General features: G+C 45.3%; 4 protein-coding genes across 7 annotated transcripts; 2 read left to right on the top strand and 2 right to left on the bottom strand.

Moving 5' to 3' along the window:
• Positions 1 to 252: 252 nt before the first annotated feature.
• Positions 253 to 3164, bottom strand: LOC121600650. Its single transcript, XM_041929460.1, has 2 exons — positions 2810 to 3164; positions 253 to 1299 (listed from the first exon to the last, which is right to left on the bottom strand). The coding sequence occupies exons 1-2, from the start codon at positions 2916 to 2918 to the stop codon at positions 296 to 298; spliced, it is 1113 nt and encodes a 370-aa protein (XP_041785394.1). The 5' UTR covers positions 2919 to 3164; the 3' UTR covers positions 253 to 295.
• Positions 1705 to 6074, top strand: LOC121600648 (SET and MYND domain-containing protein 4). 3 transcript variants are annotated; one of them, XM_041929457.1, is made up of 4 exons: positions 1705 to 1724; positions 3667 to 3719; positions 3793 to 5227; positions 5315 to 6074. In XM_041929457.1, the coding sequence occupies exons 1-4, from the start codon at positions 1720 to 1722 to the stop codon at positions 5673 to 5675; spliced, it is 1854 nt and encodes a 617-aa protein (XP_041785391.1). In that variant the 5' UTR covers positions 1705 to 1719; the 3' UTR covers positions 5676 to 6074. The 3 variants fall into 3 exon arrangements, with proteins under 3 accessions (XP_041785391.1, XP_041785392.1, XP_041785390.1); XM_041929458.1 differs by lacking the exon at positions 1705 to 1724 and adding an exon at positions 3188 to 3595; XM_041929456.1 differs by lacking the exons at positions 1705 to 1724; positions 3667 to 3719 and adding an exon at positions 3188 to 3617 and having other exon boundaries at positions 3720 to 5227.
• LOC121600653 (U6 snRNA-associated Sm-like protein LSm8) lies at positions 1903 to 2667 on the top strand. 2 transcript variants are annotated; one of them, XM_041929463.1, is made up of 2 exons: positions 1903 to 2013; positions 2085 to 2667. In XM_041929463.1, the coding sequence occupies exon 2, from the start codon at positions 2095 to 2097 to the stop codon at positions 2380 to 2382; it is 288 nt and encodes a 95-aa protein (XP_041785397.1). In that variant the 5' UTR covers positions 1903 to 2013; positions 2085 to 2094; the 3' UTR covers positions 2383 to 2667. The 2 variants fall into 2 exon arrangements, with proteins under 2 accessions (XP_041785397.1, XP_041785398.1); XM_041929464.1 differs by having other exon boundaries at positions 1905 to 2013; positions 2088 to 2667.
• A 3740-nt stretch (positions 6075 to 9814) lies between the features above and the next one.
• LOC121599916 (SET and MYND domain-containing protein 4-like) lies at positions 9815 to 11638 on the bottom strand. Its single transcript, XM_041928066.1, has 2 exons — positions 10311 to 11638; positions 9815 to 10230 (listed from the first exon to the last, which is right to left on the bottom strand). The coding sequence occupies exons 1-2, from the start codon at positions 11636 to 11638 to the stop codon at positions 10143 to 10145; spliced, it is 1416 nt and encodes a 471-aa protein (XP_041784000.1). The 3' UTR covers positions 9815 to 10142.
• Between the last annotated feature and the right edge of the window lie 3963 nt (positions 11639 to 15601).

Raw genomic sequence — 15601 nt, 5'->3', positions numbered from 1 at the left:
CTCGACTGAAATTGTTGATGAAATAAAAAGGAGTTGTAAAAACAATGCATTTGTACAAATTTACTGTGTACTGCGATCATCATTATGTAGATCTTTTCACACAAATTACAGCAATTTTTGTTCCGTACACTACAACACGTTTTATTTTATTTGCAGATTAATTGTTTTGGTTTACAATTACGATACGCTACCGCTACGAGAATACATCACATGCAAAGACTAGATTATTGAGTCACAAAAAAAACACTACAATATTGCTAAGATCATCTTAATTGCCTCAAATTTTCAAACAACTTCAAAGATCTAACTTTTGGTCAAACATCTTTAGCAGCTCCGCATTTGCATCAATAGCTCCACTATCAGCCACTATAAAGTCCTCCTTTTCGAGCTTTATTTTCTTCATCAGCTTATCCAGATTGCTTTCCTTCGAGTGGTTGGAAGAGTGGTTGACATCATCTGGCGATGGTTCCTGTCCGGAATTGGTTTCTTTTCCATTAAGCTGGGCCGTCGATGGGCTCTTGTCATGCTCTTGATTGGTACCTTCTGCAATGACTATCTCATTCAGCCCACCGTGTACTGACGTCGTCTGAGGCATTGTTTGTGCGGTTGCAGACGCATTGTTCGCAGCATCATCTGTTGGGTCGTGCTGTATGTTCAACTGCTGTACGAGCGTATCGATCTCGTGCCCGGCCGTTATCATATCAGAACTGGAGCTGCTTGCAGTACCCATGGAATCGCTTTGCGCTTTCAGTGCCGCTAGGTTCGCCGTTTTGGAGTAGATGTTCTCACCAATGTTGTTGATGTAGTAGTTGTAGAAAATGTTGTTCTTCGGTTCTGGCTCAAAATCGCCGGTGGATTTTTGCAATCCCATGCGTATGAGAATGGATATTTTTGTGTTGTAAGGCTTGAGCCATTTGTACACCTTTCGATGGACGATGGTTTGCTCGTCCTCGCACAGCGGTTCCCACAGTTCGAGCAGCGATTTCTTCACATTGTCGATCAGTATCTGCTTGCGCATCTCCGGTATCAAGCGCCCTATCCCGTCGAGATGGCGGAACGTAAGATCGAGCAGCATTTGGGCGTTTTTGTTGGTAATAAACATTTGCCATTTGAATATCATGACCATCAGATCCCACAGCTTGTCCATCGAGCTGATGTCGAGCCGCATCAGTGAACAGCATGCAATGTCGGTAAGCAGTACCCGACACTGCTGCACGGTCAGCATGCTTTGTTGGTAGGCCGTGGCGATGTAGTGCAGAAACTTGGGATCGAGTAGCACTTCGGTGATCTCACGTAGTACTGAAAAAAGACACATTTAATTTTATTTTAAGAGTCCCAAACAAAGCCTTTTGTGTTTTTAAACAAAACAAAATTTCTAAACAAAAAAAAACAAAAATTAAGAGATCCTGTGCAATGATAAAAGTGTTACATGCGTTACATTTCAATGTTTGGTGCTTGAGAAAGCAAAAGGGTCGCATCGAAAAGTTTCACGCGTGAAATATTTCATCCCGGCCCAATTTCACACTGTTGACAACTGTTCCCTGACAGCCAGTGTGGCCAGATTATTTTGGCAGTTTTCGGTAGGCGCATCAAAATTTTATCGGTAGTTTTCGGTAGGTTAAAACTCGAAACTTAACTCGAGTTAAAAGAAGTGAAAGCGAAAGAAATGTTAAGCGGGATGGACGGGGAGGAGGTACTAATGCGCAAGATCAGTAACAAATGAGGTAAGCAATCCTTGGAACAGCATCTTAAGCGCCACAGATTAAGCTTAAACGACTGAAAAATCAAATATCTGTGATTTTCGGTAGGATAAATGGAAAATCGGTAGTTTTAGGGCGGTCATCTGTGAATCGGTAGGCATATAAAAAATCGGTATGAATACAGATAAATCGGTATTTCTGGTCACTCTGCTGACAGCTAACCTCATCACCCCGCTAAACCAAACACAAACAGCGTTCTTGTTTACAGCATTAACAAATCCAGAACATCCAAGACTTTTGCGGTGCGGTACTGGTAAGTAATTCGTACCGTTGCTTGCTGAAATTGTTACCCACAAACGGTGTTTCACTGTGTTTCCTTCCCAGAAGCTTCACGATGTCCGGTCTGGAGTCGTACGTCAACAATACGGTATCGATAATTACCGCCGATGGACGCAACTTTGTCGGCACGCTCAAGGGATTCGACCAGACCGTCAACGTAATACTGGACGAATCGCACGAGCGCGTCTACTCGATGACGGCCGGCATCGAGCAGGTGGTGCTCGGGTTGCACATTATCCGCGGGGATAACATTGCCATCATCGGGCAGCTGGACGAGAGCGTGGACAGTAAGCTAGACTTTAGCACCATCCGCGGCATGCCGCTGGAACCGGTGGTGCACTAAGGCCGGATCGGGACAATGGGTGCGGATCGCTGCTGCTGCACTCGCAGCGAAAGTGTGTACTCGAACCAAAAACAAACGCTCTTGGATTTGTTAAATTGTGTATAATGGAAAATGTGTAATGGAAGCACATGAATTTAATACGATAAGGAATGCATGGGGTGAACTCTGGAAAAACTAGTTTTGCAGGAATACAAAACTAGCCAAACAAAATGGGCCCAAGCGGTGGTGACATTTTGTTTCGCTTGATGGTGTGAAATAAAATAAAACAAACAGTTTTAAAACAAATCAAACCCGCTTGTGCCGATGGCGTTTGGACTGATGCAGTAGGTTGCCAACCAAAGCGCAGGACAAGCCTTCTCACACCTGCCAATCAAAATGGCAAAGGGTAAATGGGCCCCTCTTTGAGCAATCCTGTCCCCATTCTTACCTTGTGCCGATTTGTCCAGCGGTATGGATTGGGCCTTCAGTCGCTGATCGATCACGTACAGCATTTCACATCCGAGATTGAGTATGATCAAAATGTTTGTCACGGTCATTCCGTACGGCTGGAGCAATGTGTGTTGGCAAACGAGAAAAGCAGCGCGGGCTCCTTGCGTCCGGGGGGAAACGACTTTACGACTTCAACTCTGCTCCGCTAACACTCAGAATGTTCGCCAGGTCAGTAAGGCACTGACACGAAAACTTTTTAGCAATACGCATCCATCGACCCGACGGGATTCCTGTTTTGGCAACACTCACAGAGGCGTACAGCGAGACGGTTGCGGGTGCCGCAACGGTTGTTTGTTGACAACAAGGCGCAACCATAGCAACGGGTGTAAATTTGAACACTCGTGTACACTCTGTGGAACCAGATTCCGGATGTGACACAGTTCAACAAGCGCCCACATAATGTGTATCCCTTCTGTTGCTTGTGATAAATGTTTGCATTCGATAGCATTCCCTACTGGTGTGGCGCATATACGGGGAGAGCCTTTGCCTATCAATTTGTTTCATATCGCAGTTCATTAAATCATTATATTTGATTTATATCTTACCATACTTAATGAAACATTTCAATTTTGTTGAGCTAGTTGTAGTTTTTATATGGTTTTAAACTAAATCCCCTTGTTATGAGCATCGCAACCGGCATTTTTAAATCTGACAGCACCGGATGACGTTTTGCTTTGCTCCTTCCCAAAACAACAACACACAGTTCCACGAACGATACGGCCCGGTTCGTTCCACTTCTATAAATGGTAAAAACTCATTTCTTGTTTCGCATTGATTGTGCTCATTACATTACAGCTCTCCAAACTTGCCCCACTCACGCACGCGTGTTTCGACACTATTCTGTTCAGGTAAATAAGAAACATCCGCTACATCACCCCGGACTGTTGTGTCACAAAATCGATCTTCCCCGTCTGTTCCCAGCCAATCGTTCCCGGTTTCCGGCTTCCGGCATGAGTGATTCGCTCGAGGAAAAGTTCGGCGCCTGGGAGCTGTTCGAGCAGCTGTGGGAGAAAGAGACACAGCTTGATTATGAATCCATACTCCGGGACGCTCCCTACCACGATCGGCTCAAGCTTTCGCGCGACACTAAAAACAGTGCGAAGGCGCAAAGTTTGCGCACCAAGGGCAATCAGCTGCTGAAAGTGAAACGATACGTAGCAGCACTTAAATGCTACAACGAAAGTATCGCCTTCTCCGAGAAAGGTTCGGAGGAAAGGGCCATAGCGTACGCGAACCGGTCGTTCATTTGCTACGAGCTGCATCGGTACGAAGAATGCTTGCAGAACGTACGGCTGGCGCGGGAATCCAACTATCCGGAGCACCTTGCGTCAAAGCTGGTCAAACGGGAGGAGGACGCGAAGAAAGCTTTACAGGATGGGGCCAACAAGGGCTGCGAAAAATCAACTAATGGAGCAAGCAGCGACACCACTGATGATAGCAAACTATGTGATAGCGAGCTTAAGCTAAGTTACGACGCGTACGAAACAGTGCCGCAAGTGGCGCAATGTTTGGAGCTGAGCGAAAGCGACCAATTTGGCCGGTATGTGGCCACCAACCGAAACTTGCAGGCCGGCGATGTCGTAATAATAGAGCAACCGTTTAGCCGTCTGCTGCTTGACGTTTATCGGCACGTACGGTGTGATTTTTGTCACCGGGAGAGCATTTTTACGCTGCTTCCGTGCGAGAGCTGTACCGTGGCCATGTACTGTTCTGGCAGCTGCGCGAGCCAAGCCGCCCGACAGTACCACCGGTACGAGTGTCCAATAATACGCGATATGTGGCGCATTTTCACCAAGCTGCCCGTAATGTCCTTGCGCACTGTCACCACCGCGATCAGCGCGTTCGAGTACGATCTGCCGGCGATGTGGGAGCATCTGCAGGCGTTAGATAAGGCGAAGGTAAATGCTTTCACCATGGACTGGACGAGTGCAAGCGCGAAAGACATTTACGACACGGTGCACGTGCTGGAGACGAACGAGCGTACCCGCGATCGCAAGGATCGTATGGTGCGGGTGTTTTACACTACCATCATTTATCGACTGCTAGAGGAACGCTGCCCCGAGCTTGGCGAGCTGTGCGGGATGAACGATAACGTACGGGAGCTGCTGAATGAGCTGATACTGCGCCATCTACAGACGGGGCCGGTTAATATGCATTCGCTGCACTACATGGAGTATCAGCCGGAACAGCGGGTGTACGAGATGGAGAACCACGTTTCCGCTTGCTTTCCGATACTGAGCATGCTGAACCACTCTTGCGCTTCCAACGTGACACGCATCACGCTGCGCGACGGCCGGTGCGCAGTGTTAGTTACGCGTCCCATTGCCAAAGGTGGACAGCTTTACGACAACTATGGGTAAGCCTGGATGGATGAGAATTTAGCCATCGCCTCGAGGTAGAGATATTTTAATTTGATTCTCTCTGCTGCACTTTTTTTTTGCAGTATGCATCACTGCCTGATGTCTCGCAAGGAACGGAAGACGGAACTGTTGAAGCAGTACCGGTTCATTTGTGAATGTGAGGCGTGCGTGAACAATTATCCGCTGTACTTCGAGCTTCCTGCTATCGATTCGTCCCGGTACGGTATGATAGATACACAGTCGCTGCACGCCGAGCTGGTACTGCATCAGAAGGATAAGGCGGCCGAATTGTTGCCGAAGCTGCGGCGCTACCTGAACGATATAGGAGATCAGTATCCGCGGAGCGAAACCTGCTCGTGTCAGGAACTGTTTTTGCGCGCGTTTCAAATCCTTTACATGCCGACGTCGGAAAGTGCCGAGTACTTTAAATACTGTAACCCATAGGTGGGGGAAAATGGAACAAGCAATTCTCATGTACTGACTTCCCGTTTAGGGGAATTTAAGAAAATTTCGTAATCGTTTAACGATAGTTTTATGACGGATCTCCAATGAAACGAGAAAATTAAAATTGTTGAACTATATTTCAATTCTAAAAATGATACACTCGTATAGGTGGATTCTTATAGTATTTGAAGAATACTGTTACACATTTAAAAGCGATAGTATGCCTTATATTAGAAAACTAAACAAATCTTTTTTTGTGATGAACTGAACTCTAAAAGAAATTCTCATTAAATAGTTCATAATTTTGTTTAATTGTTAGTCGAAAAGCATTTGCTTAGTTTGATAATAAATGAAACAAACAGAGAAAAGCACCCTGCTTTTTGAAATTGTCAAAAAATAAAGAAGTTTAAAACAAAATAGAAAGTGTCGATAACCTGCATCTGTTAAAATTAATTTAAAGGTAGTGAAATTTATTTTCATGATTGCCAAACAGTTTCAATCAACAGTTGGAACGGAAACCTTACTGTTTAATTACTGTTTTCTGCAGAGCCTAAAGTGATATGAGAGCGATGAGATGGCTTACGATCGTTCCCCTGATCGTCTGAGCCTCTGCGATGAGAGTTGCTGAGACAAAGTACGGAGAAGAAGCCAAACACAAAATGGATTGAATTTTGCAAGCACTAATGCTGTAGCCAAGATCTATTTCATTTATTTCCGAGATTATTATTATATAAGAACCAAAATTTCAATAGCTGACATACAGTCCTCCCTGGTATCGCTCTCTGCCTCCCTCTGAAGAACGTTTATGAGTTCCATAAGTGCTTGTCGCAGAAGAGCGATGAGTCACCCTGTGTGGCTCTCGTTTATGCCCTTTACTTTTGTGATATTCATTGCGCGTTTCGCTCAACGTTCGTCCACTTTTTCGTTGGTAGCAGTGCAAGAGCATGCCAACTCTCTCAGGTTGCTGTGCAGGTCGGTTGATTCTCTCTCGCAGCGACAACTGGAATCATGAAAAACATGCTTACTCTTTCTAATGAGCGACCTGATAGGGTAGGGGCAATAAAAGACTTGATGGAACAAAAGATTTCAATGAAGAGAATGCACTGGGCGTCTCCATCGCAGTGTTGTTTCGTTGGATGCAAATGCAGAAAATAAATGGCGGACACTCAATCTACATCTCACGCTACAACTGCCTTTTTGATAGATCCACATTCAACGGCCACTACTGGACATTGATTGTACCACTACTGGACTTGACTTACAGTCGGCCTTAGGCCACGTTAGGCCAGATCGATGGCTGGATCAGGTGAAGCAAGACCTGTCGGAGATCGGGTGTCTACATGGATGGGAGGCTGCAGCCAGGGACCGAGCATCCTGGTGAATGATTGTTGACCGGGCCATGTCACATCGGCATGTTCTATCATGAGTAGGCCTTCAAAAGAGAGAGAGAAAGAGAAAGAGAGCGAGATAGAGAGAGAGAGAGAGAGAGAGAGAGAGAGAGAGAGAGAGAGAGAGAGAGAGAGAGAGAGTCTTTTGCAGCATTTCATCGTTGCAGTTGTGTGACGAAAAGCAGTAGTTATACGCTATTGGACAATTAGAACAGTGAAACGACATAGACGAACATTTACCAACAGAAATTAATAAGTCGTTGTGCAGACACTGTTCATATTTCAGTGCTATTCGACATCATTTGCTTTCACGACCATGATCACGTTGCTAGCCCCTCACAATGAGTCACCAATCGAAGAATGGGTTGTTGTGCGTTCATTTCTTTTAAATTTTGTTATAATTACTGTCATATTTTTGTTCATTACTTTTACTAATTACCAATCATAATAAATATTTCACCCGTTTCAAATCCAATTACATTACACAATGCATTTTCATTATTTGCAAAATGCGAAACGTAAAGTAAGGGGTAAAGCGAGTGAAATCGAAACGAATGAGAGCAAAGGAAAATTAAAAAGCAAAGTGACGGAAGGGTCATAAAATCGCACAAAACGATGACTCCATACTTATTCTCTGATGCTTTGTTTGTGCTCTTCCTTACCGTATGCATTTCTTATTGGTGTAGCTACCTGGTCAAGGTAGCTTATTCATGTTTTCGAGACTGATTTAGTACCACACAACCGGATAGCTAGTTCTTGCTACTGGGAGAGCGGTCAATACGAGGTTTGAGGCTCGTGCGCAACAGGTATGGGATTATTATATGAAAAATCTAGCGCACAATCAACTTACTAAAGTTTAAGTCATCGAATGAGTGACTCTTTTAACTGCCATCTTTGACACTTCGACATTTGAACGAAAAATAACCAAAAACCATGTCCAAATTATAAAAATATGCATTCAAGCCCTACAATGCACACAATCATTTAGAGGACGCAGCTATAAAAAGAAAACTTAAGGATTTAGTTGATGCATTATTGAAACGATTTGACGCATAGCTTTCGAAAGGTGCTACAGGCGACGATCGATCATCCGGAATCGAGGAATCTTTCTGATTGGGTACAAAAACATTCTCATGGGACCAAAAGGGAGCAGCATACAAACCCAGTATAAATTTTAGTAGCAATATAGTCCAATGTCCTACACATGGACTGAGTACTTGAAAGGTCCCAAATCCGGCACAGTTTTATTGTTCTTGCGTCCTCGCTTTTCGCCGTCTGTTCCGAAGCCTAATGGAGCTCGATGTATTGAGGACGGTAGCTCAAAGCGCAAAGATACACATCATTCACACGTGATCACTCTGGCCATTTGCTCCATTGCGCTAGTCTGGTCTTTGTCATTTCGCGGTGAAGAACGAGTCTTGTTCAATACCTTTTTGATCTGGATGAGGCTTCAAAGCTGAATTGATTCATGGTAAAACTAATTTTGATGTAGAGCATGCTGCATGTTTTATCTGGACTATTACAATTACCAATGGTTGTATAAACTGCACTCTTACCCATCGTCAAACCCACTTCCTCGTCATTGTAACTCATTTATCGTAACATCGTCCTTTTGGTGCAGTGATATTTTGATGCTTCTATTCTTTGAATACATTGCTTTCTTTGCTGAGTTGCCGATAAGCTTTCAGTTACTCATTACAGCTTCCAGATATTCCAAGGTAAAGAAAAGATTGGCATACTGGGTACGCTTTACCTACTCCATGGAAAGCTGAAAACATCTTCCGTCCAACAGCCTGAGGCCATTGCCTTGACCGTTGGTCGTCGGTAGCTTGCGTTTGACGCGTTGTCATAAATCATATCACCAGACCGCACAGAGACACGCCAATGCGCCGCCCGTGAACCCACCGCGGGAACGAATCTGCGCAATGCACTTATGTCGAACAAAACGAACCGATTGACTCATATTGGACTCATAAAATCCGTTTGTACGTTCGATTTGCTCCCCTCTGCATGGAGGCGAGTTCACGCGCCCGTTTGCAGATTTTATGACCTTTTCGTCTTTCTTTGCATCCATTCTTTGCTGTTTCGCTTGTCGGTCCGTTTGTCGGGAGAAGAAAAATTAATAAGAAATTCAGTTTAATTTAATTTCAACCAGTGAGAAACGGCATCGTTACTTTTACAAAGCAAAAGCTGAGCATGTATGTGAGGATCTTCATAATTTGATCTAGAACTTCATAGATGCATGTGTGATAGCATTGATCTGTGTTCTCCTCTGTGTCCACCATTCAAAGCATTTGTGATTTGTTTCTATTTTCTCTTTCTTTTGTTTTCTGCCAATTTCTGAATGAAGTTGCAGAGCAATAAACCGAGACGTAAACATAATTATGACGAAGCCGCTTCAGTCTCCTCGAGCGCTTCACCGTAATCTCTGAAGGTCCGTTGCATGATCGCTTGTTCACCCGACACCTAGACATGCTGGAGCCATTGGAAACCGGTTTTGATACGAAGCAGTAGAAGTGGTCAGCTCTAATCGTTATGTTTAGTGGTATGTCGCTATGCTTAGTGGTATGTAAACTCGTATCACAGCTGGTTTAGACTTTATCGGAGGTTCGTCGCTTTATCATGTTTGTCTTATTGATTCATTTGAACTGGGAACTAATGAATATTTCACCAAACAAAGACTAGCAATATTTTATGTAGTACGTGTGATATGATGAAATTGTGATACTCTAAATCGGCATAATTATGGTACAAGAAATGGATAACTTTATTGATATGAATAATGAATTACATTTTTGTTTTTCTTTCTTTTTGATTATATAAGATATGTTGATATTTTTGATAAATATAAGTTAAAACATGTACAATATGTTCCCGACAAACGCGGTTTATGCGACCCTAGGAATGCTCTAATATACAATTGAATGTAAACTGCTAGCCGACGCCGTCTGGTGATTTGCTGGCGACTTGGCACAGGATACTATTTAGCCCCGCGGGCAATTGTGATGATAAAATATAAAAAGGAACATAGGATAAGGAACGTAATCAGAAACAAGCCGCAATCCAGTCCAGTTGATCATCAAGCAGAGTGAGTGATGCGATCACGCTCGAATACGCATTTCGCACACTGGCATTTAAATCGGGACCTGTTGTCACCTTCGATCAATCTGTAGAAAGAGCCAGTATGAGGTAAACTATTTGAGGTATACTAGTCGAGCCAATTCGAGCACCGCTTCACCCAACTTACCTGTAATCGATCGTTAGCTGCATCCCTTGGCAGATGTGGTGCTTCGCTAAGAAGCTTATCGTTCCGTTCTGCGTCAACTGGTACGCTAAATTGGGACTACACGCATGGTTTAGCCTGCTTCCCGTGGTCAGCAGCACCAGCGCGTACCGAGTCGACGTTTTGTTCTGCGATTCAACTGCCGGATCTGCATCGGAACGGTGCAACGGCAGCACATTGGCAGCGGCAATGTGCATGTGTCGCACAGTGAGCTCAGCAATGATGGGCAGCAGTCCGGCCGGCAGCTTGTTCTGTTCAACAAGCAGCTTCGCCAACGAGACCGCGCGGAGTCCATTTTCCGTAAGCACCGCTCTGGTGATTTGTCGACGATTCGTGGCTAGATGATATATCCTAGCGTACTGCTTACAGGGACTTTCTGGTGCATCTCTTTCGTACGGTGTGCTGTGCGAGCTTGGTGTGAAACTCGCTAGCAACGAACGTACGTACGGTTCGAGTTGATCAAGTTGGCCGGCAAACATGTTGATGACATGACACGTCAGCCGTACGGCGAGATGCTCCAAAGTGGTAAACTGAATACGAAGACAAGCTAGCATGGCACACTCCATCGCGTGGTATTCGTCATAGGCGCGGTTCCGACACGTGTTCGAGCAGTACAGGGTGGACGAGCAGGAGGGACAGGGAATGAGCACTAGTGGCGCGTGTGCCAGGCAGTAGTGACACCGGAAGTACCGGTCGGCCACCAGCAGCCTAACGTAAGGCCGCTCACACATAACGGTGCTGCCCCGCTGGCATCTTCTCTGTGGCGTTAGAAAACGGCCACACTCGGGTAGTTCTTTGCACAATACATTCGCGAAGCAGTGCTGGTAATGAACGTCATGTTGCGGCGAAGGATTGATGATTCCTGACCGTCGATCACACGCGGCACGGCTCAATTCCTGGTACAACTCTTGGTACAGAGGGTTCAACAGGCCACCGATCTCGTCCACTTCCTCCAAATGCCACAGGTTGTACATGCAGTAGAAGTCTTCACGGTTGGCGTATGCGTGCAAAGCTCGCTGAAGGTATGCATGTTTGAGCCGTTCTGAGCGAGCCTCACTGTAGGCTATAACCTGGTTTAGTTTGAGCACAGTGTGACTGTTGAAAGTGGCCGGAATTCGTTCGTACATCCGCAGCGCAAGGTCGTTGTCCTTCTTGAACCAGCCAGTGCTAAGTAGCCACCGAGTGTCCAGCAACAGCATGCGCTGTTGAATTATGAACTCAACTAGCTTTCGATCGTTGCGGCAGCTTCTTGAGGCGACTAGCACAGGCACTGCTTCAGCTTCGGTTTCCATAATATAAGCTATAACAGTCACAAACAAGCAAGTAAAAGCACGGTTTGGCTATCTCGGAGTCTAAAAGCGCGGTGGAACTTGAATTTGAAGGAAATTGGTAGACACACGTGCGTACCACGGCGCGGCGGGGCAATGAATGAAGTTTGTACGTTACACTTGGTCGTGTTGGGGCGCACAGAAGAGTTCTGAAAGCAAAAAATCCTTTTCGCAGCCCGCAACCGCACGAGAGCGATGCAATTCGCCAAGAGAGAATCTCGCACAATTCCGCTTAGCTTCCCTTGCAAAAACTCATATGCAAAGCGGGGTTCAGCGGGTTCCTGGTACGTTGATGTGGGCCAGCCGCTTAAATCTCTCGCATTAAACATTGATATTCTCTCTCTCTTTTAGATGCACTTTTGCCACAAGCGAGAGTAAACGGATTTTTGTGAAATTGTAGGTGGAAATGCACTGGATGTAGAAATATGTTCAGGCACCGTTCAAGGGTGCAACGAGTTCGGGTCGACCCGAAAGATCAGTAGGTGTGAGAAATCATAAGCGACTCCGACCCGAGGGTGCAGCGAGTTCGGGTCGACCCGACTGATGAGTAGGTGCAAGAAAGCATAAGCAAATCCGACCCGTTGGTGCAGCGAGTTCGGGTCGGGTATTGAACCTACCTTGACTCGACTCGACCCGAACTCGCTGCACCTTCTGTAGCTTACGCTTTCTCGCACCTACTGATCTTTCGGGTCGACCCGAACTCGCTGCACCCTCGGATCAAAGTGAACCTACCGTGCCCCGACCCGACCCGAACTCGTTGCACCAACGGGTCGGAGTCGCTTATGCTTTCTCGCTTTTTTTCTCTGTTAGCAATCGGAAGTAACGTTTGACGGCCCAGAAGTACCGATCGAGTCTGGAGTCTGGAATACACCATCCGTTGGGATTTTCAAATTTCGACTTTTGGATTCGGATTTTGGTTGAAATTAAACTACAAAACGACATAGTTTGAGAGTAGCTTATCTTTATAAGCAACTGTTACTTAAATACAAAAAAAAAAGCTGTCTCAGTCTCAAAACTGTCTCAAAAGATATTTCTGTCTCTGGAAAGCGTAACGACCTCTGAAGCTAATTTTTATGGTTTGCAATGTTAATACTTATTATTTATTTATTTTAACAAATTAAATATTACATGAATTAGACGCGTTCACGAGACACGCACTGTACAAGACACAACGGGACGAGCTCGCGCTACGTCCGTCCGGGTCGGCGGATAAAAGATGAAGAGGCCGATCCCGGGCCCTTCATTCCCGAACTTAGCCGAGCAGCGCCGAGCTTAGCCGAACGCGTACGTAAAGCCCTTGTCACGTGGCGACAGGATTGAGTAGCGATGCTGCGCTCAGTTTCCCAACACTAATTGTTGCCAGTAAACCCAGAGATAAAGATAGAGAGAGAGAGAGAGAGAGAGAGAGAGAGAGAGAGAGAGGGAGAGAGAGAGAGAGAGAGAGAGAGAGAGAGGGTTTTGCATCCCTCATTTAGATACTCGTTATAGCCTCTCACAATGAACTCCTTTGGTAGCGGGATGACTTCTTCTAGAAGATGGGAGACACTGTTCCCGTCGTGCACTTGCGAAAAATCCATTGCCACTCCACTCGCACGCTCAAAGTGCCGTCTTCACAGCTCTCGCTCTTTCGATGAACTTTGATTTTGGTGAGACCCTCGCGATGAGTCATTTGCAGTTGAAGCGAGCAGTGCAATTTTTCCTTGATTTTTATATCTCCTTTTTTGCGATCGTGTAAGGCGCTTCTGACTGACCGATCGAGTGCGTGATACTGATGCTGCAGCAGATTAGGGATATGCAGAGAGACCAGTTCAAGTTTATTGCAATTATTGATGCAACATTTCCGTAGGACTATCGCTCACTATCACTGTTATAATGCAGATATGTTTTATTCCCATATGTACTTCTTCTTCTTTTTGGCACAACAACCGCTGCCGGTCAAGGCCTGCCTGTACCCACTAGTGAAGTGAGTTTGGCTTTCAGTGACTTATTGCTACCATAGCAGGATAGTCAGTCCTACGTATGGGGGCACGGTCTATTCGGGGCTTGAACCCATGACGGGCATGTTGTTAAGTCGTTCGAGTTGACGACTGTACCACCGGACGGACCGGCCCTAAACTTACTAGCAAACAGCATACTGACAAATGTAAACCTGCTGTACGTTAACGGCAATGGACCACCCTGAACCGGTTAGTAATTTCAAGCATAGCGTTGGTTCTGTTTCACATTTCACTGAATGATCTTCTAAGTCCAGACAAACGGAGACTTCAACCTCCTTCGACCGCGTTAGGGAGTTATTAATTCATAAAAGGCCCCCCGATTAAAGTCTGTAATCTTCATGCTCAATGCGACAAAGAGGATGCAAAGACAGAATAAGAAAAAAAGCTGCAAAAAACAATTAATTTTCATGTATCACAATCCCAATCCTTTCACCATCCCTTATGCCATAAAAGCCTACATACCGCCATTCAGAACTATGTTTTTATTGCCCTTGCGTCTTCCTTTTTCGCCGTTTGTCCCAAGACGTGTGCAGCACGTCGTGTTTTCTCGTGCATGCTGGGTATGCTTTCATAACGCTACAGAGCCTCAGTAGCTTCTTTCGTTTAACATCTTACGGCGAAAGAACTTTGGCATGATCCCACACTGCTTGGTAGCATAGCAATTTTCACGATCCCTCAGATCACTATTAATGGGGTGAGCATGTGTCATTCGCGACCATACATCGGCATAGAGACATTCATGACGAATGCACAAGCACATCAAATCGATAAGAAAAATAAGAAGAAAGGTCTCACTTGCAGAAATACACCCCAAACACGGGTATTCTACGGATGCTTCACTATTTCCCGACTTTCTTGTTTCTCTTCCCGTGTGTTTCTCTTCTCTTTTGTTCTTCTTATTATTTGCCAATGTGACCGCAACCGGTTTTGCCACCCGCACATATGATAACTGTAATGATGACTGCCGCGGCTCCATTCACTAATAGCGCCAAGGTAGGATCTCGGCTCTATTGGAACTGATGCTGGCCCGTGGGTGTAATAAATTTCCCTATACCATATCACTAAACATAGCTATTGGAGCTGACCACTTCATCTGCTTCGTATCAAAACTGGTTTCCGGTGGCTCCAGTATGTCTAGGTGTCGGATAAACAAGCGATCATACAACGAACCGTCAGAGATATCGGTGATGCGCTCGAGGAGGTTTCTCTCGTCACCACTCGCTTCGTCATAATTATGTTTACGTCTCGGTTTATTGCTCTACAGCTTCATTCAGAAATTGGCAGAAAACAAAAGAAAGAGAAAATAGAAACAAATCACAAATGCTTTGAATGGTGGACACAGAGGAGAACACAGATCAATGCTATCACACATGCATCTATGAAGTTCTAGATCAAATTATGAAGATCCTCACATACATGCTCAGCTTTTGCTTTGTAAAAGTAACGATGCCGTTTCTCACTGGTTGAAATTAAATTAAACTGAATTTCTTATTAATTTTTCTTCTCCCGACAAACGGACCGACAAGCGAAACAGCAAAGAATGGATGCAAAGAAAGACGAAAAGGTCATAAAATCTGCAAACGGGCGCGTGAACTCGCCTCCATGCAGAGGGGAGCAAATCGAACGTACAAACGGATTTTATGAGTCCAATATGAGTCAATCGGTTCGTTTTGTTCGACATAAGTGCATTGCGCAGATTCGTTCCCGCGGTGGGTTCACGGGCGGCGCATTGGCGTGTCTCTGTGCGGTCTGGTGATATGATTTATGACAACGCGTCAAACGCAAGCTACCGACGACCAACGGTCAAGGCAATGGCCTCAGGCTGTTGGATGGAAGATGTACCCAGCTTTCCATGGAGTAGGTAAATCGTACCCAGTATGCCAATCTTTTCTTTACCTTGGAATATCTGGAAGCTGTAATGAGTAACTGA

The sequence above is a fragment of the Anopheles merus genome, chromosome 3L (assembly GCF_017562075.2).
Source record: "Anopheles merus strain MAF chromosome 3L, AmerM5.1, whole genome shotgun sequence".
NCBI lineage: Eukaryota > Metazoa > Arthropoda > Insecta > Diptera > Culicidae > Anopheles > Anopheles merus.
Note: the sequence above shows the minus strand (reverse complement) of the source record. Positions and strands in the feature narration are given on the sequence as shown.

Bases quoted from the DNA above. Each gene is read 5' to 3' on its own strand.
- LOC121600653 (XM_041929463.1), top strand. From the start codon at position 2,095: ATGTCCGGTCTGGAGTCGTACGTCAACAATACGGTATCGATAATTACC.
- LOC121600650 (XM_041929460.1), bottom strand. From the start codon at position 2,918: ATGACCGTGACAAACATTTTGATCATACTCAATCTCGGATGTGAAATG. The intron at 1,300-2,809 runs GTAAGAATGGGG...GTCTTTTTTCAG, and splicing joins GCTGGACAAATCGGCACAAG to TACTACGTGAGATCACCGAA.
- LOC121600648 (XM_041929456.1), top strand. The intron at 5,228-5,314 runs GTAAGCCTGGAT...TTTTTTTTGCAG, and splicing joins CAGCTTTACGACAACTATGG to TATGCATCACTGCCTGATGT.
- LOC121599916 (XM_041928066.1), bottom strand. From the start codon at position 11,638: ATGGAAACCGAAGCTGAAGCAGTGCCTGTGCTAGTCGCCTCAAGAAGC. The intron at 10,231-10,310 runs GTAAGTTGGGTG...CTCTTTCTACAG, and splicing joins CAGCTAACGATCGATTACAG to ATTGATCGAAGGTGACAACA.